At 45.4% G+C, this 27,659-nt stretch overlaps 2 protein-coding genes across 4 annotated transcripts in view; both read left to right on the top strand.

Annotated features, from left to right (window-relative positions):
• Positions 1–9,245, top strand: part of vps39 (VPS39 subunit of HOPS complex) — a 50,441-nt gene extending 41,196 nt beyond the window's left edge. For all 3 annotated transcript variants that reach the window (XM_065025942.1, XM_065025943.1, XM_065025944.1), the window contains 6 exons: positions 681–783; positions 3,889–3,934; positions 5,084–5,233; positions 5,895–6,029; positions 6,519–6,610; positions 7,176–9,245. In XM_065025942.1, the coding sequence (XP_064882014.1) occupies positions 681–783; positions 3,889–3,934; positions 5,084–5,233; positions 5,895–6,029; positions 6,519–6,610; positions 7,176–7,257 (608 nt within the window). In that variant the 3' untranslated portion in view covers positions 7,258–9,245. The remainder of the gene's footprint in view (positions 1–680; positions 784–3,888; positions 3,935–5,083; positions 5,234–5,894; positions 6,030–6,518; positions 6,611–7,175) is intronic.
• A 10,250-nt stretch (positions 9,246–19,495) lies between these two features.
• The window catches only part of galnt16 (UDP-N-acetyl-alpha-D-galactosamine:polypeptide N-acetylgalactosaminyltransferase 16), a 92,400-nt gene continuing 84,236 nt past the window's right edge, over positions 19,496–27,659 (top strand). The window contains exon 1 of the mRNA XM_065025947.1: positions 19,496–19,977. Within this exon, the coding sequence (XP_064882019.1) occupies positions 19,786–19,977 (192 nt within the window). The 5' untranslated portion in view covers positions 19,496–19,785. The remainder of the gene's footprint in view (positions 19,978–27,659) is intronic.

Raw genomic sequence — 27,659 nt, 5'->3', positions numbered from 1 at the left:
TCGAGCCCAGGTAGGGGCGAGGAGAGGGACGGAAGCTATACTGTTACACTGGCAATACTAAAGTGCCTATAAGAACATCCAATAGTCAAAGGTTAATGAAATACAAATGGTATAGAGGGAAATAGTCCTATAATTCCTATAATAACTACAACCTAAAACTTCTTACCTGGGAATATTGAAGACTCATGTTAAAAGGAACCACCAGCTTTCATATGTTCTCATGTTCTGAGCAAGGAACTTAAACGTTAGCTTTTTTACATAGCACATATTGCACTTTTACTTTCTTCTCCAACACTTTGTTTTTGCATTATTTAAACCAAATTGAACATGTTTCATTATTTACTTGAGGCTAAATAGATTTTATTTATGTATTAGTTCAAATAAAAATGTTCATTGTTCATTGTTCATTCAGTATTGTTGTAATTGTCATTATATATTTATATTTTATATTTATATATATATATATTTGTCTGCTTTTTTTAGTCCTCCAATAATCGGTATCGGCATTGAAAAAGCATTATCAGTCGACCTCTAGTTCTAATATTCCATAAACCTTTGCTTAAATGAGGAAGAATTCTAAGCAATGCCACCAGCTATGCTAGTTGGCAACGACGCTGGTCCCATGACGCAACCGCACCCTGGGTGTCTTCAATCTAACCGTGCCATTTTGTCTGTGTCAGGTCTTCTGGAGGAGAGGGCCGTGCTGCTGGGTCGGATGGGGAAACACGAACAGGCCCTCTACATCTACGTACACGTCCTGAAGGATACACACATGGCAGAGGAGTGAGTACTACTGCCTAGACACACACACACACTGACTCACACACGGTTGGTTAGCCTTTATTCCCCTCTGAAGTCTACTGAGACGCTTGTGCCAACAGGGAAAGCAGCCTTTATTCCCCCCGACTTGGTGGGGGCTGTGGAAAAGGGAGGAGATTTAACACTTGCTCTTGTATCATGTGACCCCCCGAAATAATCTGTGGACCAGTGTACATTATTGCAAGTTTATGCAGATGGACTTGGAACATGACCGCCAAGCCGCGCTTTTTAACACCTGGTTGCCAGCTGCACCAATGTGTCAGAGGAAACACTGTTAAACTGACGACTGAGGTCAGCCTGCAGGCGCCCGGCCCACCACAAGGAGTCGCTAGAGCGCCATGAGACAAGTACAGCCTCCCCCGGCCAAACCCTATTGGACTCCCGGTCACGAACCCCAGGCTGTAGTGATGCAGTGCCTTAAACGTCTGCGCCGCTCGGGAGGCCTGACAATGACACGTTTAAATCTGTTTCCCACACAACTTTCAGGTTAAAAAGATGACCTCCAGAAGCAAAGAGTTGGAGCTGATGCCTCGTTCCCCTTCCGAGCCAAATGTCTGAACTTAACGGTCTGATTTGAAGATGCCACCTTCAGAATTGCTGTTGAGTAATAGGTATAATTATTATTGAGGTATAATTATTTCAGTTTCTCCAGCATAGAGATCCCCACCCGAACAAGGACACCCCTGTCAACACAGGCCTTCCATAGAAATGGTTTCTTATCTATATTGAGCTTAGGATTCAGCCAGATTCCAGCTGAAAGATTTAAGTAGGGGTTGACCTTGAACCTAAGAGGTTATTTTCCAAACCCACTGCATATGTGATGAGTCTGTGCCTCCTTTTGACAGCCGATATATCGTGAAGAGAAATGTTCTGACAGAGGGAGTTTTTAATTGAAAAACCAAGGTGGGACACGTTCTGGAGTTGGGGACAAGTGGGCCAAGTGCCTCGGGCCTAAAGCCTGATGGTATAACAGTGGCTTTGGAATGCCAAGCCCACCCTGATCCACTGGCCTCTAACTTGCACAAGTTAAGCCTAGTGCATTTGTCATTCCAAATAAGTATTTTTTTCTGAGATTATCAAACTGTTTTAAAAGTATATAAGGGGAGTTTTAATTGGCTGTGCTTAGACTCCAGAACTTGTCCTATTGGCCCCATACTGAAAGCAAGTGAAGAAGCCGGATGTGGAGGTCCTGGGCTGCCATGGTTACACGTGGTGTGAGGTTGTGATGCCGTTTGGACATACTGCCAAATTATGTTTGAGGTTGCTTATGGTAGATAAATTAACATGACATTTTCTGGCAACGGCTCTGGTGGACATTCCTGCAGTCAGCATGCCAATCGCACGCTCCCTCAACCTCGGACATCTGTGGTATTGAGTTGTGACAAAACTGCACATTTTAGTGGCCTTTTATTGTCCCCAGCACAAGGTGCTCCTGTGTAATGAGCATGCCGTTTAATCAGCTTCTTGATATGCCACACCTGTCAGGTGGATGGATCGATCACTGACAGGGATGTAAACAAAAATGTGCTCAATTGAGAGAAGCTTTTTGTGCATCTGGAAAATCTTTTGGGATCTTTATTTAAAATCATGAAACATAGGACCAACACTTTACTTTATATGCTGAGTTTATATTTTTGTTCGTTATGGTAAAAGTTGACACTCTTAATTACGTTGTAAGGCCTTTAAACGTTAAACCTCAACCCATTGATTAGCTGTGTAGTTACTGTCCTCACCTGCCGAGTGAGGGGGTAGCCTAGTGGTTAGAGCGTTGGACTAGTAACCGAAAGGATGCAAGTTCGAATCCCCGAGCTGACAAGGTACAAATCTGTCGTTCTGCCCCTGACCAGGCAGTTAACCCACTGTTCCTAGGCCGTCTTGAAAATAAGAATTTGTTCTTAACTGACTTGGCTGGTTAAATAAAGGTAAAATTAAATTTAAAAAAAAACCTAAACAAATGAACAACAAAACAATGTAAACAAGAAAGATGGTCTCCAAAAGGAGCGTCCGTTGAATCCCAGGATGAAGAAGTACCCTGTGGATGCAGAGCCAACTGGAAGGTCAAAAGGTCATTACATTTGAATAGAGCTACAGGGTAACCCACATGTGAAACCACTAACTGAACAGAACTCTGGCTACGGCGGACTGTGAGCTAGCTTCACCACGGTGCATCGGTCAGAATGCCAATCGGGAGTTTAGGGAGCGTTATTGCACACAGAAACGAACAGAGCTGTAATCTCTGCCAAACGTGCTTCTACAAAAGTATTGACTCAGGGGTTTGAATACCTATGTAAAGTATATAATTATTATATTAATTTTTAAATATATTCTGCAAACATTTCTAAAAAAAACATATTTTCACTTTGTCGTTATGGGGTTATTGCGTGTAGAAAAAATATATATTTAATCTATTTAGCTTTTATTTATTTTTTTATCACAACAAAATGTGGAATAAGTCAACGGGGTACGACTACAAGTCTCTAATAGCGTTCCATAGTCTTCAAGCGTGCTAATGGTTATCTCCCTGTGTCTTGTTTATAATTTTGCCATCGTGGTTAGACTTAGGTCTAGGTCTCTTTATTGGCTGATTGTAATTACAATGTTCGAGAGCAGACTGTCCAAGCTAACAACAACATCTGGTTAGTCCTTTTTTCCTTCTTCTCAGACAATATTGCTTGGCTACGTTTTCCTGGAGTTCGTAGGACTGTCAACAGAAGAATGTCCCTTTCCAGGCACCGTACCTCACCTTCCACGGCAGAGGCTAAATACACCGGGACTCTTTCATCTCTCTTCATCTTTCATCATCTCTCTTCGGAGCCTTCTAAAAACACTTTATTCCCATCCTGATTCTGGGAATCTTCCAATCAGGATTTCTGGAAAAACCTGTCAATTTTGGGAAAGTTACAGGAAATTGTTGCAACTTTTTACTGAGGAAGGGAGTAGGACTACAGAAAGTATCCCACTAAAACATCCAACCAGCCATTAACAACAACAAGCTGATTCAAAACTCTTGTTGTGAATGGTGATGTGTTGTTCTCACTCCAAGCTGATTTTGTGTTGCTCTCCCCTCAGGTACTGCCATAGGCATTATGACAAAGAGACGGACAGAAGCCAGGATGTGAGTAACCCCTTATGACTGACGCATACCTACATACCTGCCTCGTTAACCCTCTATCTGTTAACCCAGTGGTACTATGATACAGGTGTACCTGTCTGTTAACCCAGTGGTACTATGATACAGGTGTACCTGTCTGTTAACCCAGTGGTACTATGATACAGGTGTACCTGTCTGTTAACCCAGATGTATAATGATACAGGTGTACCTGTCTGTTAACCCAGTGGTGTTATGATACAGGTGTACCTGTCTGTTAACCCAGTGGTACTATGATACAGGTGTACCTGTCTGTTAACCCAGTGGTACTATGATACAGGTGTACCTGTCTGTTAACCCAGATGTATAATGATACAGGTGTACCTGTCTGTTAACCCAGTGGTACTATGATACAGTTGTACCTGTCTGTTAACCCAGTGGTACTATGATACAGGTGTACCTGTCTGTTAACCCAGTGGTATAATGATACAGGTGTACCTGTCTGTTAACCCAGTGGTGTTATGATACAGGTGTACCTGTCTCTTAACCCAGTGGTACTATGATACAGGTGTACCTGTCTGTTAACCCAGTGGTATAATGATACAGGTGTACCTGTCTGTTAACCCAGATGTATAATGATACAGGTGTACCTGTCTGTTAACCCAGTGGTACTATGATACAGCTGTACCTGTCTGTTAACCCAGTGGTACTATGATACAGGTGTACCTGTCTGTTAACCCAGTGGTACTATGATACAGGTGTACCTGTCTGTTAACCCAGTGGTACTATGATACAGGTGTACCTGTCTGTTAACCCAGATGTATAATGATACAGGTGTACCTGTCTGTTAACCCAGTGGTACTATGATACAGTTGTACCTGTCTGTTAACCCAGTGGTACTATGATACAGGTGTACCTGTCTGTTAACCCAGTGGTATAATGATACAGGTGTACCTGTCTGTTAACCCAGTGGTATAATGATACAGGTGTACCTGTCTGTTAACCCAGTGGTATAATGATACAGGTGTACCTGTCTGTTAACCCAGTGGTATAATGATACAGGTGTACCTGTCTGTTAACCCAGTGGTACTATGATGCAGGTGTACCTGTCTGTTAACCCAGTGGTACTATGATACAGGTGTACCTGTCTGTTAACCCAGATGTATAATGATACAGGTGTACCTGTCTCTACTGCGCATGTACCTGTCCCCTCCTGACGTCCACTGTCTTGGGCCAATCAAAATGGAGCTGTTGGAGCCACAGGCCAATCTAATGGCAGCTCTACATGTCCTGGAGCTGCACCACAGCAAGCTGAATACAACTAAGGTAGGTTGCACCACACCACAGCAAGATGAATACAACTAAGGTAGGTTGCACCACAGCAAGCTGAATACAACTAAGGTAGGTTGCACCACACCACAGCAAGATGTATACAACTAAGGTAGGTTGCACCACAGCAAGATGAATACAACTAAGGTAGGTTGCACCACACCACAGCAAGCTGAATACAACTAAGGTAGGTTGCACCACAGCAAGATGAATACAACTAAGGTAGGTTGCACCACACCACAGCAAGACAAATACAACTAAGGTAGGTTGCACCACAGCAAGATGTATACAACTAAGGTAGGTTGACTCAAACGATGTCAATTAGCCAATCAGAAGCTTCTAAAGCCATGACACCTTTTTCTGGAATTTTCCAAGCTGTTTAAAGGCAGTCAACTTACTGTATGTAAACTTCTGACCGAACTGGAATTGTGATACAGTGAATTATAAGTGAAATAATCTGTCTGTAAACAATTGTTGGAAAAATTACTTGTCATGCACAGAGTAGATGTCCTAACCGACTTGCCAAAACTATAGTTTGTTAACAAGAAATTTGTGGAATGGTTGAAAAACGAGTTTTAATGACTCCAACCAAAGTGTATGTAAACTTCTGACTTCAACTGTATCTATATTATATATATATATTATATCTCTCCACCAGGCCATCGACCTGCTGCCAGCCAACACTCAGATCAGAGAGATCCGTGTGTTCCTGGAGAGTGTTCTGGAGGAAAAGGCCCAGAGGAAACGCTTTGACCAGGTCCTCAAGAGTCTGCTGCAGGCCGAGTTCCTACGGGTGAGAGAGAGAGAGATACGCTCTGTGTGTTGGTGTCGTGTCCTATGTAACTGTCCTCTACCAGAACCTCTTTCAAAACTTCAGAAGGAAGGGAGGAAGCTCTTGAGTTTGAAGGTAGGCCTTGAAATACATCCACAGGTACACCTCCAATTGACTCAAATGATGTCATTTAACCTATCAGAAGCTTCTAAAGCCATGACATCATTTTCAGAGCTTCCTCCCTTCTGATCTTTTGAGGAGAAGATTAAAGGAAAGAGTACGCGAGCAACAAGGAACTACCTTTGGAGATTCAACCCTGATGTTTGTTTTGTGGTCTGTCTGGTGTGTGTGTGATGTTTGTTTTGTGGTCTGTCTGGTGTGTGTGTGATGTTTGTTTTGTGGTCTGTCTGGTGTGTGTGTGATGTTTGTTTTGTGGTCTGTCTGGTGTGTGTGATGTTTGTGGTCTGTCTGACGTGTGATGTTTGTGGTCTGTCTGACGTGTGTGTTTAGGTCCAGGAGGAACGTATCTTCCACCAACAGGTGAAGTGTATCATCACAGAGGAAAAGACCTGCAGGGTCTGTAAGAAGAAGATAGGAAACAGGTAAACTTGTTGTATTTCACCTGGTAAATTGACTGAGAACACATTCTCATGTACAGCAATGACCTGGGGAATAGTTACTGAGTCAATTGTAAACTGGGGATGATCAGGTGGCCATGATGGTATGAGGGCCAGATTGGGACTTTAGCCTGGACACCGGGGTTAACACCTCTACTCTTATGATAAGTGCCATGGGATCTTTAGCGACCTCAGACAGTCAGGACACCTGTTTCACGTCCCACCTGAAAGACGGCACCCTACACAGAGCAGTGTCCCCAATCACTGCCCTGGGGCATTGGGATATTTATTTTAGACCAGAGGAAACAGTGCCTCTACAGGCCCTCCAACACCACTTCCAGCAGCATCTGGTCTCCCATCCAGGGACCGACCAGGACCAACCCTGCTTAGCTTCAGAAGCAAGCCAGCAGTGGTATGCAGGGTGGTATGCTGCTGGCTATTCTAATATCAATGCTTTATAAACACCTATAACTATGTCATACATCCTTTATTATGTGATAAAACCTGTTGTAAAGGCTGTCTATGTACTAAAACACTCTGTCCTGTCCAGCGCCTTCGCCAGGTATCCCAACGGTGTTGTAGTTCATTACTTCTGCTGTAAGGACCGAGGGGTGTGTCCTACGGAGCAGTGACACCGCTACCCCCCCCCCACCCCCCACCTGGACGCAAAGCACTCTGGGATACTAACAGACCAGACCGCCGTGTACTGAAATGACAGAATTAGTTCCCTCCTGTGGACTTCGTGTTCGTAGCAGCACCCTGGAAGGCTGGTTTGAAACGACATTACAGCAGCTGTGATATTCAGGAGGAGAGGAGGACTCCATCTCTGAAACTCTGGCTGCTTCTCTCTGAAACTCTGGCTGCTTCTCTCTGAAACTCTGGCTGCTTCTCTCTGAAACTCTGGCTGCTTCTCTCTGAAACTCTGGCTGCGTCTCTCTGAAACTCTGGCTGCGTCTCTCTGAAACTCTGGCTGCTTCTCTCTGGAACTCTGGCTGCTTCTCTCTGAAACTCTGGCTGCTTCTCTCTGGAACTCTGGCTGCTTCTCTCTGGAAGGAACTCTGGCTGCTTCTCTCTGGAAGGAACTCTGGCTGCTTCTCTCTGGAAGGAACTCTGGAACTGCTACCAGCTACCTATTCTGCCCCACAACCCCAGCTACCTGCTAAACTACAGTACCTGTAGCTATTCTACCAACTACTCTGCTACAGTGACTACTCTGCCCCCTCCCTCTCTCATCCTCAGACTCTACAGAGACTATATAGACTAACTCTTATTCTCTGATGCCTTGTGACTTTTAAGAATGTCCTTAAAAGCAGCCATTTTCTTTTCAGTTAGCGTGTGTTTCTGAGGGGAATGGTTTTCATGTTTTCAGTTAGCGTGTGTTTCTGAGGGAATGGTTTTCATGTTTTCAGTTGACGTGTGTTTCTGAGGAAATGGTTTTCAGTTAGCGTGTGTTTCTGAGGGAATGGTTTTCATGTTTTCAGTTGACGTGTGTTTCTGAGGAAATGGTTTTCAGTTAGCGTGTGTTTCTGAGGGAATGGTTTTCATGTTTTCAGTTGGCGTGTGTTTCTGAGGGTATGGTTTTCAGTTGGCGTGTGTTTCTGAGGGAATGGTTTTCATGTTTTCAGTTGGCGTGTGTTTCTGAGGGAATGGTTTTCAGTTGGCGTGTGCTTCTGAGGGAATGGTTTTCAGTTGGCGTGTGCTTCTGAGGGAATGGTTTTCAGTTGGCGTGTGCTTCTGAGGGAATGGTTTTCAGTTGGCGTGTGTTTCTGAGGGAATGGTTTTCAGTTAGCGTGTGTTTCTGAGGGAATGGTTTTCAGTTAGCGTGTGTTTCTGAGGGAATGGTTTTCATGTTTTCAGTTGACGTGTGTTTCTGAGGAAATGGTTTTCAGTTAGCGTGTGTTTCTGAGGGAATGGTTTTCATGTTTTCAGTTGGCGTGTGTTTCTGAGGGAATGGTTTTCATGTTTTCAGTTGGCGTGTGTTTCTGAGGGAATGGTTTTCATGTTTTCAGTTGGCGTGTGTTTCTGAGGGAATGGTTTTCAGTTGGCGTGTGTTTCTGAGGGAATGGTTTTCAGTTGGCGTGTGTTTCTGAGGGAATGGGTTAAAAAAAACAGACTTCAGATTCAAACGTAACTCCTCCATTTCTAGCATGGTCCATTTGCACAAACACATTTTTCAGATCCGCTACAGTGATATAACCTCTTCTGAAAACTCTTCTTTCTTTTAGATCAACCTGTATTTGGATGTAGATCCACAGTTTCAAAATGTGTCTTTTTAGTGATTGCTACAATATATTCATTCATTTTTTGGGGAAAAAACCTGAAAGAAAAACGATGTCAGCAGCTCAGCCCATGTTTCCTTATTCCAGAAGTGGTCGGTGAATTGAAATGGTTCTGTCTTTATCATGAGTGTACGTCAGATTGGAATGAAAGTTAAGATATGGGGATGAATCCCAAAATGGCACCCAATTCCATTTTATAGTGCACTACTATATAGCCCTATAGGGTTCTGATGAAAAGTAGTGCACTATATAGGGAATAGGGTGCCATTTTGGGATGCATGCAATTATATATGTCGCAGTTGTATCCTCGCAACATTGTAAATAAATACGTGCAGCATCAACCCACCGTCCATCTGTTTATTGAAGGAGATGTAGCTAGCTATACTCAACCAACCGTTCATCTGGTTATTGAAGGAGATGTAGCTAGCTATACTCAACCAACCGTCCATCTGGTTATTGAAGGAGATGTAGCTAGCTATATTCAACCAACCGTTCATCTGGTTATTGAAGGAGATGTAGCTAGCTATACTCAACCAACCGTTCATCTGGTTATTGAAGGAGATGTAGCTAGCTATACTCAACCAACCACCTGTTTGTTTTTGAGGAGTACATTTGTACGGAATGGGGTGAGTTTACGGTAGCTAGCTACACTCAACCAACCGGAATGGGGTGAGTTTACGTTAGCTAGTTACACTCAACCAACCGGAATGGGGTGAGTTTACGGTAGCTAGTTACACTCAACCAACCGGAATGGGGTGAGTTTACGTTAGCTAGTTACACTCAACCAACCGGAATGGGGTGAGTTTACGTTAGCTAGTTACACTCAACCAACCGGAATGGGGTGAGTTTACGGTAGCTAGTTACACTCAACCAACCGGAATGGGGTGAGTTTACGTTAGCTAGCTACAGTATACTCAGTCTGTTGCACCATCTCACCATTTAACCTTCAAAACATTGGTACCATTATATAAAGAGTGAGAGAGAGATTATGAACAGTTTATTGTTTAAGCTTTTTCTTATTTTTTTTACTGAGTAAATCAAACCGGTATATGTCAGTATTGCATGAATTGATTAATAAACATGACTTTACACTCATATGTATCATTTGGTAGGTGTCATTTTAATGTGTTGGACACCATGGTTGGTAATGAAGGAACAAGCCATACAGATGTTATATGTATGTACCTCGTCCAACGACACGCCGACTGCAGGCTCCTTCCGGACAATAAAACGACAATAAGAACTAAGAAGAGATGGAAAAATACCAACACAAAGTAAATATCTCAGTTTAACAGAATAAACATTGTAGCATCAGTATAATACAGGAAGGTACAATTTATAGTCCAATATTTACACTTGTTTTGGGGAAAGGGGGGGGTTGAGGGGCTAAGGGTTTAAATTGTGCAGTATTATTATAATAATTCAAGTATTTTAATTGACATCACAATAGCCAGGAAAACATCCCTAAAATGAAGGAACCTATAATTAAACCTTGAGAAAGGATCAGGCTCAGAGAAACGGTGTGTTGTAGAGGGGGATCCCCCCGCCCCCCTTTACAAACAATGGCGTAAAAAAAAAAGCTTCTATTTTTGGGTTCAGAGCCCTTATACTACCAATCAGGTTTGAGGAGTTAGCCAGGTACGTTTCTATGGCAACGAATCGTTCAGAACTAACCTGCTCGGGGGCGGGCTAACTCAGGAGGGGGCGGGTTTCTTGAGCAGCGAGTTGAGGACCAATGAAATCAGATTTCATCCCTCTCGCAAAGATCGTGTCATCCCCTTCATTTGAGAGAGATTTTAATCATCAAATGTTTGTTTTTTTGGGGGGGGGGGTGTAAAATACCTATCACATTCCACATTTAGTAATTACAGCATTTTGCTTTCTAAACTACGTTTTTCGCATGAGATTGTATTTCATAGACGCACAGTATAATCCGTAGAGAGCAGTTCCTGTTCAAGTCAAGACCGACAGCCAATAATAAGCGTACCCGTGAGTTTACAGTCAAATTGCCAGGGTTAGAGGTTCCAAAACCCTTCTATGGGTTATACTGTATGTCTATGGGCAGCAAGCTATTCCACGGATAGGAGTGAAAGGTGTGTGTGTGTGGGGGGGTTGTGTATTGGTAAGCACACCGAAGACGGCGTTAAAAAGAGTAAGAGAACAAAGACGGCACTTTTCAAAAAGCCTATTTCACACCATAACCTGCTGAATTTGGACAATACTTTTCTATGGCTTTTTAATTCCTTTGCTCTGAAATTACCTCTCTGTGCAGGTCGAGATGGACCTGGCTGTCATGAGCTTCTCATTTATCTGATATTACTGCAGTCTCAGTGTATCGGTCGGGTGACGTTGGTGTTGGTGGCCAACAAGTGACGAGAGTGTGAAGTAACAACAAGCGTAGACCAAATATGGACCTTTTCTCCAGGGAAACGACCCAGGACTTTTTTTTAATTCAGGGGGAAAGAAACAACAGAATACGCCACAGCACAAAAACGTGTGTAATTCGGCTCTTACCCTTCCGGGGGCAACCCTCCCTCATGGCCAGTAGATGTCACCAACGAGCAGGAAAATATCGGCCTTCACACCCTCTCACTCCATCGCAACATGTTAAAAATAATGACAAGAAAAATGTTTCCTGAACTTATATCTCTCACATATAGGACAAACACTTCAGAACAAACTTCCTTTACATTTTTGGGGGACACTATCTGTTATTCAATGTGTTTCTATAGGCTCATTCATTTTATCTGTTGTTTTACCAGGTAAGTTGACTGAGAACACGTTCTCATTTGCAGCAACGACCTGGGGAATAGTTACAGGGGAGAAGAGGGGGATGAATGAGCCAATTGTAAACTGGGGATTATTAGGTGGCCGTGATGGTTTGAGGGACAGATTGGGAATTTAGCCAGGACACCGGGGTTAACACCCCTACTCTTACAATAAGTGCCATGGGATCTTTAATGACCTCAGAGAGTCAGGACACCGGGGTTAACACCCCTACTCTTACGATAAGTGCCATGGGATCTTTTAATGGCCTCAGAGAGTCAGGACACCGGGGTTAACACCCCTACTCTTACGATAAGTGCCATGGGATCATTAATGACCTCAGAGAGTCAGGACACCGGGGTTAACACCCCTACTCTTACGATAAGTGCCATGGGATCTTTTAATGGCCTCAGAGAGTCAGGACACCGGGGTTAACACCCCTACTCTTACGATAAGTGCCATGGGATCATTAATGACCTCAGAGTCAGGACACCTGTTTAACGTCCCATCCGAAAGACGGCACCCTACGCAGGGCAATGTCCCCAATCACTGTCCTGGGGCATTGGGATATTTATTTTAGACCAGAGGAAAGAGTGCCTCCTACTGGCCCTCCAACACCACTTCCAGCAGCATCTGGTCTCCCATCCAGGGACTGACCAGGACCAACGCTGCTTAGCTTCAGAAGTAAGCCAGCAGTGCTATCCAGGGTGGTATGCTGCTGGCAAATAGCAGTTTATAAAACAATGTGAACATCAAATGGCTAAATGATCCTTGGTACAACCTTCTTAGTTTGTGTTTAAATCCACCGCGGTCTGTAGTTTCTCGGTGTTTAAATCCACCGCGGTCTGTAGTTTCCGTGTTTAAATCCACCGCGGTCTGTAGTTTCTCGGTGTTTAAATCCACCGCGGTCTGTAGTTTCTCGGTGTTTAAATCCACCGCGGTCTGTAGTTTCTCGGTGTTTAAATCCACCGCGGTCTGTAGTTTCAGTGTTTAAATCCACCGCGGTCTGTAGTTTCTCGGTGTTTAAATCCACCGCGGTCTGTAGTTTCCGTGTTTAAATCCACCGCGGTCTGTAGTTTCTCTGTGTTTAAATCCACCGCGGTCTGTAGTTTCAGTGTTTAAATCCACCGCGGTCTGTAGTTTCTCGGTGTTTAAATCCACCGCGGTCTGTAGTTTCCGTGTTTAAATCCACCGCGGTCTGTAGTTTCTCTGTGTTTAAATCCACCGCGGTCTGTAGTTTCTCGGTGTTTAAATCCACCGCGTTCTGTAGTTTCTCTGTGTTTAAATCCATCGCGGTCTGTAGTTTCCGTGTTTAAATCCATTGCGGTCTGTAGTTTCTCGGTGTTTAAATCCACCGCGGTCTGTAGTTTCTCGGTGTTTAAATCCACCGCGGTCTGTAGTTTCTCGGTGTTTAAATCCATCGTGGTCTGTAGTTTCAGTGTTCAGGGATTAGAGCCTTTCCCCAGGACGTATTACTCTCGCTCTCTCTCTCTCTCTGTCACACACACACATGAGACAGAGACAGACCAGCCTGCATGCATACACACTGATTCACACACACATATTGAACGGCTCACACACACACACACACTGATTCACACACACACACAAGCTCAGCGTAACCATAGCGAAGACACCGTCAGAGAGAGTGGTAAATAATACAACCCATTTATGAGCTGATGAGATGCCTGGATTCCATCATTCATTCTCTCTGTCTACATCCCACATTACACCCTATTCCCTAAATAGTGCACTACTTTTGACCAGGGCCCACAGGGGGCACTATATAAGGGATAGGCTGCCATTTGGGATACAAGCCTATGTGATTGCATGAGTCATTTCTGTGGTTCATGTTGAAGTCAACTAGCTTCTACTGAAGAGGGAAATGCAGTTACTATGAGCTGAGAGGACTGGCGGTCCAAAACTATGAGCTGAGAGGACTGGCGGTCCGAAACTATGAGCTGAGAGGACTGTCGGTCCGAAACTATGAGCTTAGAGGACTGTCGGTCCGAAACTATGAGCTGAGAGGACTGTCGGTCCGAAACTATGAGCGGAGAGGACTGTCGGTCCGAAACTATGAGCGGAGAGGACTGTCGGTCCGAAACTATGAGCGGAGAGGACTGTCGGTCCGAAACTATGAGCTGAGAGGACTGTCGGTCCGAAACTATGAGCTGAGAGGACTGTCGGTCCGAAACTATGAGCTGAGAGGACTGTCGGTCCGAAACTATGAGCTGAGAGGACTGTCGGTCCGAAACTATGAGCTGAGAGGACTGTCGGTCCGAAACTATGAGCTGAGAGGACTGTCGGTCCGAAACTATGAGCTGAGAGGACTGTCGGTCTAAGGCGGAGGTGATAAGATCCTTGACTAGTCTCAAAGCACTTCATGATGGCAGAAGTGAGTGCTACGGGGGCGGTAGTCATTTAGTTCAGTTATTTTGCCTTGGGTTTAGGAACAATGGTGGACGTCTTGAATCATGTGGGGACAGCAGACTGGGTCCGTAAACACACCAGCCAGCTGGTCTGCGCATGCTCTGAGGACACGGCTAGGGATGCCGTCTGGGCCAGCAACCTTGCGAGGGTTAACACGTTTAAATGTCTTACTCACGTCGGCCACCGAGAAGGAGAGTCCCGCTTGAATTCACGCTCTTGGACACAGCTATTAGCATCCGTAGCATTCTTCAACCTCGTGTTGCGTTTTGGGGTTGCGACGAATCCTCGACCTCGGCTGCAGCACGCGGTCATCTCGTCTGATATGTAAATTCTTAACTCGCATGTTTTATTTATACCCAAGGGTTGGGTGTTTCCGGCAAGTTCTCTGGGCATATGTAGTTACGAGGCAAGGTCTGGATTTGACTCCGATCCAATTTAGACAACCAACTAAGCCCTGTGGCTGAAACCGATTCCGACAACGTATCCCGAGAGAGCCATGTTACCGTGAAACGGAGAATGTTACAATCTCTGATGTCTCTCTGGAAGGCAACCCTTGGCCCTAATTTCGTCTACCTTGTTGTCAGGAGACTGGGCGAGTAATATACTCAGAAGGGGTGGGTGGTGGTGCACGCCTTCGAAGTCTGACCAGGAGGCCACTCCATCTACTTATTCTGCGGCGACGTTGTTTTGGGCCGGCCTCTGGAATTAGATCCAATGTCCTGGGTTGTGGTGCGAACAAAGAATCTGCTTCAGGAAAGTCATATTTCCTGGTCGTAATGTTGGTAAGTTGACGTCACTCATACATCCAATCGTTCTTCCCAGTTGTATGTAATAACACTTCAGATTTACTGGGGTAACAATGTAAGAAATAATACATAAAAAATACCCCATAGTTTCCTAAGGACTCGAAGCGAGGACGCCCATCTCTGTCTGCGTCATCTTGTCACTCTCATCTGGATCTAAATGTTATTAGTTTTAGGGCTGTTTCTCTTCGGGGTCAACGCCTGGTTGCTGTGAAAAGCACTTTATGTGTGTTTAAAAGGGATAGCTATATCAATCTAATTTAAACCAGAATGTAATTTGAGTGACTTGGTTTAAATTGAGTTGTGTGGAACCAGATGTGTGTTTTAAATGCTACGTTATGTTACGTTACGGTATGACCGTACCCTATATGGCACCCTATTCCCTATATAGTTGACTACTTTAGACCAGAGCCCTATGGATCCCTATTCCCTATATAGTGCACTACTGTTGACCAGGACCCTATTCCCTATATAGTACACTACTGTTGACCAGGACCCTATTCCCTATATAGTACACTACTGTTGAACAGGGCCCTATTCCCTATATAGTACACTACTGTTGAACAGGGCCCTATTCCCTATATAGTACACTACTGTTGACCAAGGCCCTATTCCCTATATAGTGTACTACTGTTGACCAGGACCCTATTCCCTATATAGAACACTACTGTTGAACAGGGCCCTATTCCCTATATAGTACACTACTGTTGAACAGGGCCCTATTCCCTATATAGTGTACTACTGTTGACCAGGGCCCTATTCCCTATATAGAACACTACTGTTGACCAGGACCCTATTCCCTATATAGAACACTACTGTTGACCAGGGCCCTATTCCCTATATAGAACACTACTGTTGACCAGGACCCTATTCCCTATATAGAACACTACAGTTGACCAGGGCCCTATATAGAACACTACTGTTGACCAGGACCCTATTCCCTATATAGAACACTACTGTTGACCAGGGCCCTATTCCCTATATAGAACACTACTGTTGACCAGGGCCCTATTCCCTATATAGTGTACTACTGTTGACCAGGGCCCTATTCCCTATATAGTGTACTACTGTTGACCAGGGCCCTATTCCTTATATAGTGCACTACTGTTGACCAGGTGCCATTTGGAACAGGGTTTAGAGAGACTAGGTTGTATCCCCGGGCCCCTGGAAAACCTCCAGATTATGTTACTGGATATTTATGTTTCATTTAGGAATCTTGGCATAGTTTGTCATGGTGTGGTGGTCTATCCCAGTGGAGCAGCTGTGGAGTATTACACACAGACTCTATACTGTCGTTGTTAGGTGGAGTGCAAAATTACATCATCTACTTCTCTCCTTGATATTAGCGCATTCCAAATGGCACACTCTTCTCTTTATGGTGTACTGCTTTAGACCAGGTTCCCAACAGGGAGTGCACTACTTTAGACCAGGGCCCCAACAGGGCGTGTACTAGGGTCAGACTGTTATATCTGGAGTATTTCTCCTGTCTTATTCGATGTCCTGTGTGAATTTAAGTATGCTCTCTCTAATTATCTCCTTTCTCTCTTTCTCTCTCTCAGAGGACCTGAGCCCTAGGACCATGCCTCAGGACTACCTGGCCTGATGGCTCCTTGCTGTCCCCAGTCCACCTGGCTGTGCTGCTGCTCCAGTTTCAACTGTTCTGCCTGCGGCTATGGAACCCTGACCTGTTCACCAGACGTGCCACCTGTCCCAGACCTGCTGTTTTCAACTCTCTAGAGACAGCAGGAGCGGTAGAGATACGGTCAATGATCGGCTATGAAAAGCCAACTGACATTTACTCCTGAGGTGCTGACTTGCTGCACCCTCGACAACCACTGTGATTATTATTATCTGACCCTGCTGGTCAGTTATGAACATTTGAACATCTTGGCCATGTTCCGTTATAATCTCCACCCGGCACAGCCAGAAGAGGACTGGCCACCCCTCACATCCTGGTTCCTCTCTAGGTTTATAATCTCCACCCGGCACAGCCAGAAGAGGACTGGCCACCCCTCACATCCTGGTTCCTCTCTAGGTTTCTTCCTAGGGAGTTTTTCCTAGCCACCGTGCTTCTACACCTGCATTGCTTGCTGTTTGGGGTTTTAGGCTGGGTTTCTGTACAGCACTTTGAGATATCAGCTGATGTACGAAGGGCTTTATAAATACATTTGATTGATTGACTGATTTAGACCAGGGCCCCACAGAGAGTGTACTACTTTAGACCAGGGCCCAACAGGGAGTGTACTCCTTTAGACCAGGGCCCAACAGGGAGTGTACTCCTTTAGACCAGGGCCCAACAGGGAGTGTACTCCTTTAGACCAGGGCCCCAACAGGGAGTGTACTCCTTTAGACCAGGGCCCCAACAGGGAGTGTACTCCTTTAGACCAGGGCCCAACAGGGAGTGTACTACCTTTAGACCAGGGCCCAACAGGGAGTGTACTCCTTTAGACCAGGGCCCAACAGGGAGTGTACTCCTTTAGACCAGGGCCCAACAGGGAGTGTACTCCTTTAGACCAGGGCCCAACAGGGAGTGTACTCCTTTAGACCAGGGCCCAACAGGGAGTGTACTCCTTTAGACCAGGGCCCAACAGGGAGTGTACTCCTTTAGACCAGGGCCCAACAGGGAGTGTACTCCTTTAGACCAGGGCCCCAACAGGGAGTGTACTCCTTTAGACCAGGGCCCCAACAGGGAGTGTACTCCTTTTAGACCAGGGCCCCAACAGGGAGTGTACTCCTTTTAGACCAGGGCCCCAACAGGGAGTGTACTCCTTTTAGACCAGGGCCCCAACAGGGAGTGTACTACCTTTAGACCAGGGCCCAACAGGGAGTGTACTCCTTTAGACCAGGGCCCAACAGGGAGTGTACTCCTTTAGACCAGGGCCCAACAGGGAGTGTACTCCTTTAGACCAGGGCCCAACAGGGAGTGTACTCCTTTAGACCAGGGCCCAACAGGGAGTGTACTCCTTTAGACCAGGGCCCAACAGGGAGTGTACTCGGCTAACATTTCAGATGCAGGTGTTGTTTTTTCTATGGAGGAATACATTGTAAATTCCCAGAAGTATAAGTGGGCTGGGCTGGGCAGGGCAGGGCAGGGCGGCTCCACAGTGCCTCAGGAATGTCTGTTCCATGAGGCTTGCCCAGTTCAGGGTGGTCAGTGTGACCGTCTCTGTCTGTCTGAATCTGTGGGTGAGTAATTCACTGAAGGACACAGATTACAATAAGGTCCATCTGTAGATGATGCTTTATATCCATGAATCTGCCAACCTTACAAATATATTTTTTTTTCTCCAAAGGAACACAGAGTATCTTTCTCTTTTAGAAGAATAGAAGGAAGAAGGTATCTTTGATAATTCCCAAAGAACATTAATTCAGTTTTGCCTGCCTCCTAATTTTAGTTGGCTTGAGTTGAATGGTGGAGACTCTCAAATAGGCTGTTAAAATATATTAGACAATGAACTTACAACCTCATGCTAATCACATTAGCCTACGTTAGCTCAACCGTCCCGCAGGGAGGGGTGGTGGTGGGGCGGGACACTGATCCCGTAGAGGCTCTAGCTAACGTTGCCCATTAGTGGAAGATGGAGGTGAAGCAGAGGTGATTTGATGATGTTGAAATGGTGCTGGAATAGCGGAGGCAGTTCCTGTTTTATTTGTGACTTCCTGTAACTTTCCATGGTTCTAAATCAATAGTTGTTTAGTGGTTCATGCTGTAGATCATGTAACGAACTGTCTGTTACTGCACATGCAATATAATATGCCTTGTGGACTTCACTGGACAGAGGATGCTATCCGGTATTGTGATAAAACAAAGGTGTGGTTGAATCTATTCTGCCACTGTGTCTTCTTACTGTCTCGGGCCTTAGGCTCTATATATCACTGTCTTCTTACTGTCTCGGGCCTTAGGCCCTATATATCACTGTGTCTTCTTACTGTCTCGGGCCTTAGGCCCTATATATCACGGTGTCTTCTTACTGTCTCGGGCCTTAGGCCCTATATATCACGGTGTCTTCTTACTGTCTCGGGCCTTAGGCCCTATATATCACTGTGTCTTCTTACTGTCTCGGGCCTTAGGCCCTATATATCACGGTGTCTTCTTACTGTCTCGGGCCTTAGGCCCTATATATCACTGTGTCTTCTTACTGTCTCGGGCCTTAGGCCCTATATATCACTGTGTCTTCTTACTGTCTCGGGCCTTAGGCCCTATATATCACGGTGTCTTCTTACTGTCTCGGGCCTTAGGCCCTATATATCACGGTGTCTTCTTACTCTCGGGCCTTAGGCCCTATATATCACTGTGTCTTCTTACTGTCTCGGGCCTTAGGCCCTATATATCACTGTGTCTTACTGTCTCTGGCCTTAGGCCCTATATATCAAGGTATCAAGGCATATGAACTAACAGGTTATAGAGCAAACAAGCAATTATCACAACACATAGGTTGTAATATGGCTTGTGGGGCCCAGCGATTTTACCCATGCACGCTATTGGTCTATCCATTATATTTACATAATCAGTAGAGTGTTCTATTCTAACAGAAACAAAACTGAGAACGCACGTGCGTAATCCAGCTAAAGACAGTGAGAAGATCTGCTGTGTGCATCAGCCAGAAATGACACCTCGGAAGGAATTTCACGGCGCTAGGACCGCGCACAGCTCTGTGAATGCGCAAATTCCAGTCAAGCAGAGAGACTGTTCGCTCTCTCTATCGGAATAGCTCGTTACCGGTGAGGCTGTTTGCTGCGGTGCGAGCCATATCCGGAGAAGCACTTTTTGCGCACCTCTCTTCCAGCTCCGTCTCCGGTTCCAAAAGAACCACCAAGCGAACCTGAACCGGAGATTAACCACCTCGGGGTTTCAGGACAGACTTCTCCTTATGGGCTCACAATGCGCAGGATACGGGCCAACGCCATCGCTATCTTGACCGTAGCGTGGATCCTGGGAACATTTTATTACCTGTGGCAGGACAATAAACCGCACTCATCCTCAGACTCGCAGCACCGCGTCGCGGACATCAGGAGACATGCCGACGGCGGGAGGCTGGAGATCCACGGAGACGACAGGACCATTCCGTTGATTGTGAGTGACATATTGAGAGGAAAGCAGAGAAGCGTGATGGGAGAGACGGAGAACCGAGAGAGAGATAGAAGGGGTAGGGAAGCGGCTAGCTGTGGCTGTGCTGCTGCAGGGGAGTGTGTGTTGCATGTTGATGCACAGTGGGTTATCTCTGTTGCTGCTCACCCACCACCTCACTGAGTCTAATATTTGTGTTGAGCGCAGAGAACCTGTGCGTCGACGCTGTGGTCCATTTCCTATAATGAATTTGAACTCTAAATATGATATTTCTGCTACCGCATTTTTATTGCATTATTTTCAGTGGTGGAACAAGTGCGCCGTCGTCATACTTGAGTAAAAGTCAAGATACCTTAATAGAAAATGACTCAAGTAAAAGTTGAATGTAAAATACTACTTGAGTTTAAGTCTAAAAATATTTGATTTTAAATATACTTAAATATCAAATGTAAATGTAATTTAAAAAATATACTTAAGTATCAAAAGTATAAATCTCATATTAAGAGAACCAGACAATACCCTTTTCTTTTTTTATATATATATTTACAGATAGCCAGGGGAACACTCCAACCCTCAGACATCATTTACAGATAGCCAGGGGAACACTCCAACCCTCAGACATCATTTACAGATAGCCAGGGGAACACTCCAACACTCAGACATCATTTACAGATAGCCAGGGGAACACTCCAACACTCAGACATCATTTACAGATAGCCAGGGGAACACTCCAACACTCAGACATCATTTACAGATAGCCAGGGGAACACTCCAACACTCAGACATCATTTACAGATAGCCAGGGGAACACTCCAACACTCAGACATCATTTACAGATAGCCAGGGGAACACTCCAACACTCAGACATCATTTACAGATAGCCAGGGGCACACTCCAACACTCAGACATCATTTACAGATAGCCAGGGGAACACTCCAACACTCAGACATCATTACAGATAGCCAGGGGCACACTCCAACACTGACATCATTTACAAATGAAGCATTTGTGTTTAGTGAGTCCTCCAGATCAGAGGCAGTAAAGATGACCAGGGATGTTCTCTGTTTAGTGAGTCCACCAGATCAGAGGCAGTAGGGAGGACCAGGGATGTTCTCTGTTTAGTGAGTCCTCCAGATCAGAGGCAGCAGGGATGACCAGGGATGTTCTCTGTTTAGTGAGTCCACCAGATCAGAGGCAGTAGTGATGACCAGGGATGTTCTCTGTTTAGTGAGTCCACCAGATCAGAGGCAGTAGGGATGACCAGGGATGTTCTCTGTTTAGTGAGTCCTCCAGATCAGAGGCAGCAGGGATGACCAGGGATGTTCTCTGTTGAGTGAGTCCACCAGATCAGAGGCAGTAGTGATGACCAGGGATGTTCTCTGTTTAGTGAGTCCACCAGATCAGAGGCAGTAGGGATGACCAGGGATGTTCTCTGTTGAGTGAGTCCACCAGATCAGAGGCAGTAGGGATGACCAGGGATGTTCTCTGTTTAGTGAGTCCACCAGATCAGAGGCAGTAGGGATGACCAGGGATGTTCTCTTGATAAGTGTGTGAATTGGACCATTTTCTTGTCCTGCTAAACATTCCAAATGTAACGAGTACTTTTTGGGTGTCAGGGGGAAATGTATGGAGTAAAAAGTACATTATTTTCTTGAGAAATGTAGTGAAGTAAAAGTTGTCAAAAATATAATTAGTAAAGTACAGATACCCCCCCCCCCCAAAAAAACTCCTTAAGTAGTACTTTAAAGTATTTACAGATACCCCCCCCCAAAAAAAAACTCCTTAAGTAGTACTTTAAAGTATTTACAGATACCCCCCCCCCAAAAAAAACTCCTTAAGTAGTACTTTAAAGTATTTTGACTTAAGTACTTTACACCACTGATTATTTTTCATCTGTTGCGCCGGATGTGATGCATTTCAATGAGGGGACATCCACAACGCAATGCCCCCTTACGGTTGAAGGCTCGGTTGCGAGACTGACACCAGATACTTAAAAACGAATCTAACTCTGCGTGTCGTACAGCCAGAGTCCATTGAAGAACAGGATGTTGAAAATATGTGGTGAATTTTCCAACTGAGACAATATATTTATCCTGTCTCGATCTTCTAAAATAAATGTGATTTCTGACGAGAGACACTCTCCTCCATCCGGTGTTACAAACACTACATTTTGTCCTGGCGGGGCAAGACTCTGAAGATGACGTCCTGCGAAACACATCAAAGTGTAAACGGGGCCTTAGAGCGTATATAACTGATCTGATCTGTGTTAGAGCGTATATAACTGATCTGATCTGTGTTAGAGCGTATATAACTGATCTGATCTGTGTTAGAGCGTATATAACTGATCTGATCTGTGTTAGAGCGTATATAACTGATCTGATCTGTGTTAGAGCGTATATAACTGATCTGATCTGTGTTAGAGCGTATATAACTGATCTGATCTGTGTTAGAGCGTATATAACTGATCTGATCTGTGTTAGAGCGTATATAACTGATCTGTGTTAGAGCGTATATAACTGATCTGTGTTAGAGCGTATATAACTGATCTGATCTGTGTTAGAGCGTATATAACTGATCTGATCTGTGTTAGAGCGTATATAACTGATCTGATCTGTGTTAGAGCGTATATAACTGATCTGATCTGTGTTAGAGCGTATATAACTGATCTGATCTGTGTTAGAGCGTATATAATTGATCTGATCTGTGTTGGAGCGTATATAACTGATCTGATCTGTGTTAGAGCGTATATAATTGATCTGATCTGTGTTGGAGCGTATATAACTGATCTGATCTGTGTTGGAGCGTATATAACTGATCTGATCTGTGTTAGAGCGTATAAATGAGCGTAGAAATGTCCTTGTTTTTGAAAGAAAAGCACATTTGTGGTCCATTGAAATAACAGCAAATTGATCAGAAATAAAGTGTAGACATTGTTAATGTTGTAAATGACTATTGTAGCTGGAAATGGCAGATTTTTAATGGAATATCTACATAGGCGTACAGAGTCCCATTATCAGCAACCATCACTCCTGTGTTCCAATGGAATATCTACATAGGAGTACAGAGGCCCATTATCAGCAACCATCACTCCTGTGTTCCAATGGAATATCTACATAGGCGTACAGAGGCCCATTACCAGCAGCCATCACTCCTGTGTTCCAATGGAATATCTACATAGGCGTACAGAGGCCCATTACCAGCAGCCATCACTCCTGTGTTCCAATGGCACGTTGTGTTAGCTAATCCAAGTTTATAATTTCAAAAGGATCATTAGAAAACCCTTTCGCAATTATGTTGCCACAGCTGAATACTGTTGTTCTGATTACAGAAGCAATAAAACTGTCTTTCTGTAGACTAGTTGAGTATCTGGAGCATCAGCATCTGTGGGTTCGATTACAGGCTCAAAATGGCCAGAAACTAAGACCTTTCTTCTGAAACTCGTCAGTCTATTCTTGTTCTGAGAAATGAAAGCTATTCCATGTGAAACATTGCCAAGAATCTGAAGATCTTGAGCAATGCTGTCTATTACTCTCTTCACAGAACACTTCAAACTGTCTCTAACCAGAATAGAAAGAGCGGGAGGCCCCGGTGCACAACTGAGCAAGAGGACAAGTACATTAGTGTTTAGTTTGAGAAACAGACACCTCACAAGTCCTTAACTGGCAGCTTCATTAAATAGTACCCCGCAAAACACCAGTCTCAACGTCAACAGTGAAGAGGCGACTCCGGGATGCTGGCCTTCTAGACAGAGTTCCTCTGTCCAGTGTCTGTGTTCTTTTGCCAATCTTTATTTATTTTGCCAATTTTTATTGACCAGTCTGAGATATGGCTTCTTCTTTGCAACTCTGCCAAGAAGGCCAGCATCCCGGAGTCGCCTCTTCACTGTTGACGTTGAGACTGGTGTTTTGGGGGTACTATTTAATGAAGCTGCCAGTTGAGGACTTGTGAGGCGTCTGTTTCTCAAAGTAGACAGTAATGTACTGCGCTCTAATCTCATAATCCGAACAATCAATTTATACATTTTAAATTGGTTCACAAACTGTATTTAACACCAAGGAAACGTTTTACGATGGGATTGGCCCCAACTCCCAACTGGTCAATATGTCCCCTAAATCAGTAGGTACATTACTTCATATTTTTTTATTTCACCTTTATTTAACCAGGTAGGCCAGTTGAGAACAAGTTCTCATTTACAGCTGCGACCTGGCCAAGACAAAGCAAAGCAGTGCGACAGAAAACAACACAGAGTTACACATGGGATAAACAAACGTACAGTCAATAACACAATAGAGAGTCTATATACAGTGTGTGCAAATGGAGTAAGGAGGTAAGGCAATAAATAGGTCAGTAGTGGCGAAATATTTATAATTTAGCAATCAACACTGGAGGAGTATTTGTGCAGATGAGGATGTGCAAGTAGGAATACTGGTGTGTAAAATAGCAGAAAAACAATATTTTTTATTTTACCAGGCAGGTTAAGAACAAATTCTTATTTTCAATGACGGCCTAGGAACAGTGGGTTAACTGCCTGTTCAGGGGCAGAACTACAGATTTGTACCTTGTCAGCTCGGGGGTTTGAACTTGCAACCTTGCGGTTATTAGTACAACACTCTAACCACTAGGCTACCCTGATGAGGTAGGTAGTTGGTTGAATGGGATATTTCCAGATGGGCTGTATACAGCTGCAGCGATCGGCAAGCTGCTCTGACAGCTTACGCTTAAAGTTCGTGAGGGAGATATGTCTCCAGCTTCAGTGATTTTTGCAGTTCATTCCAGTCATTGGCGGCAGCAGAGAACTGGAAGGAAAGGCAGTCAAAGGAGGTGCTGGCTTTGGAGATGACCAGTGAAATATACCTGCTGGAGCACGTGCTACGGGTGGGTGTTGCTCTGGTGAACAGTGAGCTAAGATAAGGCGGAGCTTTATAGATGACCTGGAGCCAGTGGGTTTGTCGAAGAATATGTAGCGAGGACCAGACAACGAGAGCATACTGGTCACAGTGGTGGGTAGTATATGGGGCTTTGGTGACAAAACAGATGGCACTGTGATAGGCTGCATCCAATTTGCTGAGTAGAGTGTTGGAGGGTATTTTGTAAATGACGTCACCGAAGTCAAGGATCGGTAGGATAGTCAGTTTTACGAGGGTATGTTTGGCAGCATGAGTGAAGGAGGCTTTGCTGCGAAATAGGAAGCCGATTCTAGATTTAACTTTGGATTGGAGATGCTTAATGTGAGTCTGGAAGGAGAGTTTACAGTCTAGCCAGACACCTAGGTATTTATAGTTGTCCACATATTCTAAGTCAGAACCGTCCAGAGTAGTGATGATCGTTTTACTAGCATTTAAGAGCAGTTGGAGGCCACGGAAGGAGAGTTTTATGGCATTGTAGCTCGTTTGGAGGGTTGTTAACACAGTGTCCAGAGAAGGGCCAGATGTATACAGAATGGTGTCATCTGCATAGAGGTGGATCAAAGAATCACCTGCAGCAAGAGCAACATTGTTGATATATACAGAGGAGAGAGTCGGCCCAAGAATTGAACCCCGTGGCACCTCCATAGAGACTGCCAGAGGTCCGGAAAACAGGCCCTCCAATTTGACACACTGAACTCTGTCTGAGAAGTAGTTGGTGAACCAGGCGAGGCAATCATTAGAGAAACCAAGGCTGTTGAGTCTGCCAATAAGAATGTGGTGATTGACAGAGTTGAAAGCCTTGGCAAGGTCGATGAAGATGGCTGCACAGTATTGTCTCTTATTGATGGTGGTTATGATATCGTTTAGGACTTAGAGCGTGGCTGAGGTGCACCCGTGACAAGCTCGGAAACCAGATTGCATAGCAGAGAAGGTACGGTGGTATTCGAAATGGTCTGTTTGTTCACTTGGCTATCGAAGAATTTAGAAAGGCAGGGCATGATGGATATAGGCTTGGAACAGTTTGGGTCAAGAGTGTCTCCCCCTTTTGAAGAGGGGGATGATGCCGTCCACTTTCCAATCTTTAGGAATCTCAGACTATACGGAAGAGAGGTTAGAGGTTGCAACAACGGCGGCGGATAATTTTAAGAATAGAGGGTCCAGATTGTCTGACCCAGCTGATTTGTAGGGATCCAGATTTGGTAGCTCTTTCAGAACATCAGCTGTCTGGATTTGGGTGAAGGAGAAGCGGGGGGGGGGGGCTTGGGCCAGTTGCTGTGGGGGGGGGGTGCAGAGCTGTTGGCCAGGGTTGGGGTAGCCAGGTGGAAAGCATGGCCAGCCATAGATATTTGCTTATTGAAATTCTCGATAATCATGGCTTTATGAGTGGTGACAGTGTTTCCTAGTCTCAGTGCAGTGGGCAGCTGTGATGTGGGAGGGTCCTGCAGCTAAATGCTTCTGGGGCAAAGTTACAAAGTTCATTTTGAAGTCCATGAGTATAAGCCCCTTGAATCTCTCAATCAATCAGAGAAGATTACTGCTGGCAGGCAGCACTGCCAAGCCGGGGTGGAGACATGTTGGCTGGTTGGGGGAATGGGAGGTTGGGGGTAGAGACATGTTGGGGGAATAGGATGGGAGGTTGGGGTGGAGACATGTTGGCTGGTTGGGGGAATGGGAGGTTGGGGGTAGAGACATGTTGGGGGAATAGGATGGGAGGTTGGGGTGGAGACATGTTGGCTGGTTGGGGGAATAGGATGGGAGGTTGGGGGAATAGGATGGGAGGTTGGGGGAATAGGATGGGAGGTTGGGGTGGAGACATGTTGGCTGGTTGGGGGAATGGGAGGTTGGGGTGGAGACATGTTGGCTGGTTGGGGGAATGGGAGGTTGGGGGTAGAGACATGTTGGGGGAATAGGATGGGAGGTTGGGGTGGAGACATGTTGGCTGGTTGGGGGAATAGGATGGGAGGTTGGGGGAATAGGATGGGAGGTTGGGGTGGAGACATGTTGGCTGGTTGGGGGAATAGGATGGGAGGTTGGGGGAATAGGATGGGAGGTTGGGGGAATAGGATGGGAGGTTGGGGTGGAGACATGTTGGCTGGTTGGGGGAATGGGAGGTTGGGGTGGAGACATGTTGGCTGGTTGGGGGAATGGGAGGTTGGGGGTAGAGACATGTTGGGGGAATAGGATGGGAGGTTGGGGTGGAGACATGTTGGCTGGTTGGGGGAATAGGATGGGAGGTTGGGGGAATAGGATGGGAGGTTGGGGGAATAGGATGGGAGGATGGGGTGGAGACATGTTGGCTGGTTGGGGGAATAGGATGGGAGGTTGGGGGAATAGGATGGGAGGTTGGGGGAATAGGATGGGAGGTTGGGGGAATAGGATGGGAGAATAGGATGGGAGGTTGGGGGAATAGGATGGGAGGTTGGGGGAATAGGATGGGGGGTTGGGGTGGAGACATGTTGGCTGGTTGGGGGAATAGGATGGGAGGTTGGGGGAATAGGATGGGAGAATAGGATGGGAGGTTGGGGGAATAGGATGGGAGGTTGGGGGAATAGGATGGGAGGTTGGGGGAATAGGATGGGAGAATAGGATGGGAGGTTGGGGGAATAGGATGGGAGGTTGGGGGAATAGGATGGGGGGTTGGGGTGGAGACATGTTGGCTGGTTGGGGGAATAGGATGGGAGGTTGGGGGAATAGGATGGGAGGTTGGGGTGGAGACATGTTGGCTGGTTGGGGGAATAGGATGGGAGGTTGGGGGAATAGGATGGGAGGTTGGGGGAATAG

This window comes from Oncorhynchus nerka, linkage group LG12 (assembly GCF_034236695.1).
Source record: "Oncorhynchus nerka isolate Pitt River linkage group LG12, Oner_Uvic_2.0, whole genome shotgun sequence".
In the NCBI taxonomy this organism is placed as follows: domain Eukaryota; kingdom Metazoa; phylum Chordata; class Actinopteri; order Salmoniformes; family Salmonidae; genus Oncorhynchus; species Oncorhynchus nerka.
Note: the sequence above shows the minus strand (reverse complement) of the source record. Positions and strands in the feature narration are given on the sequence as shown.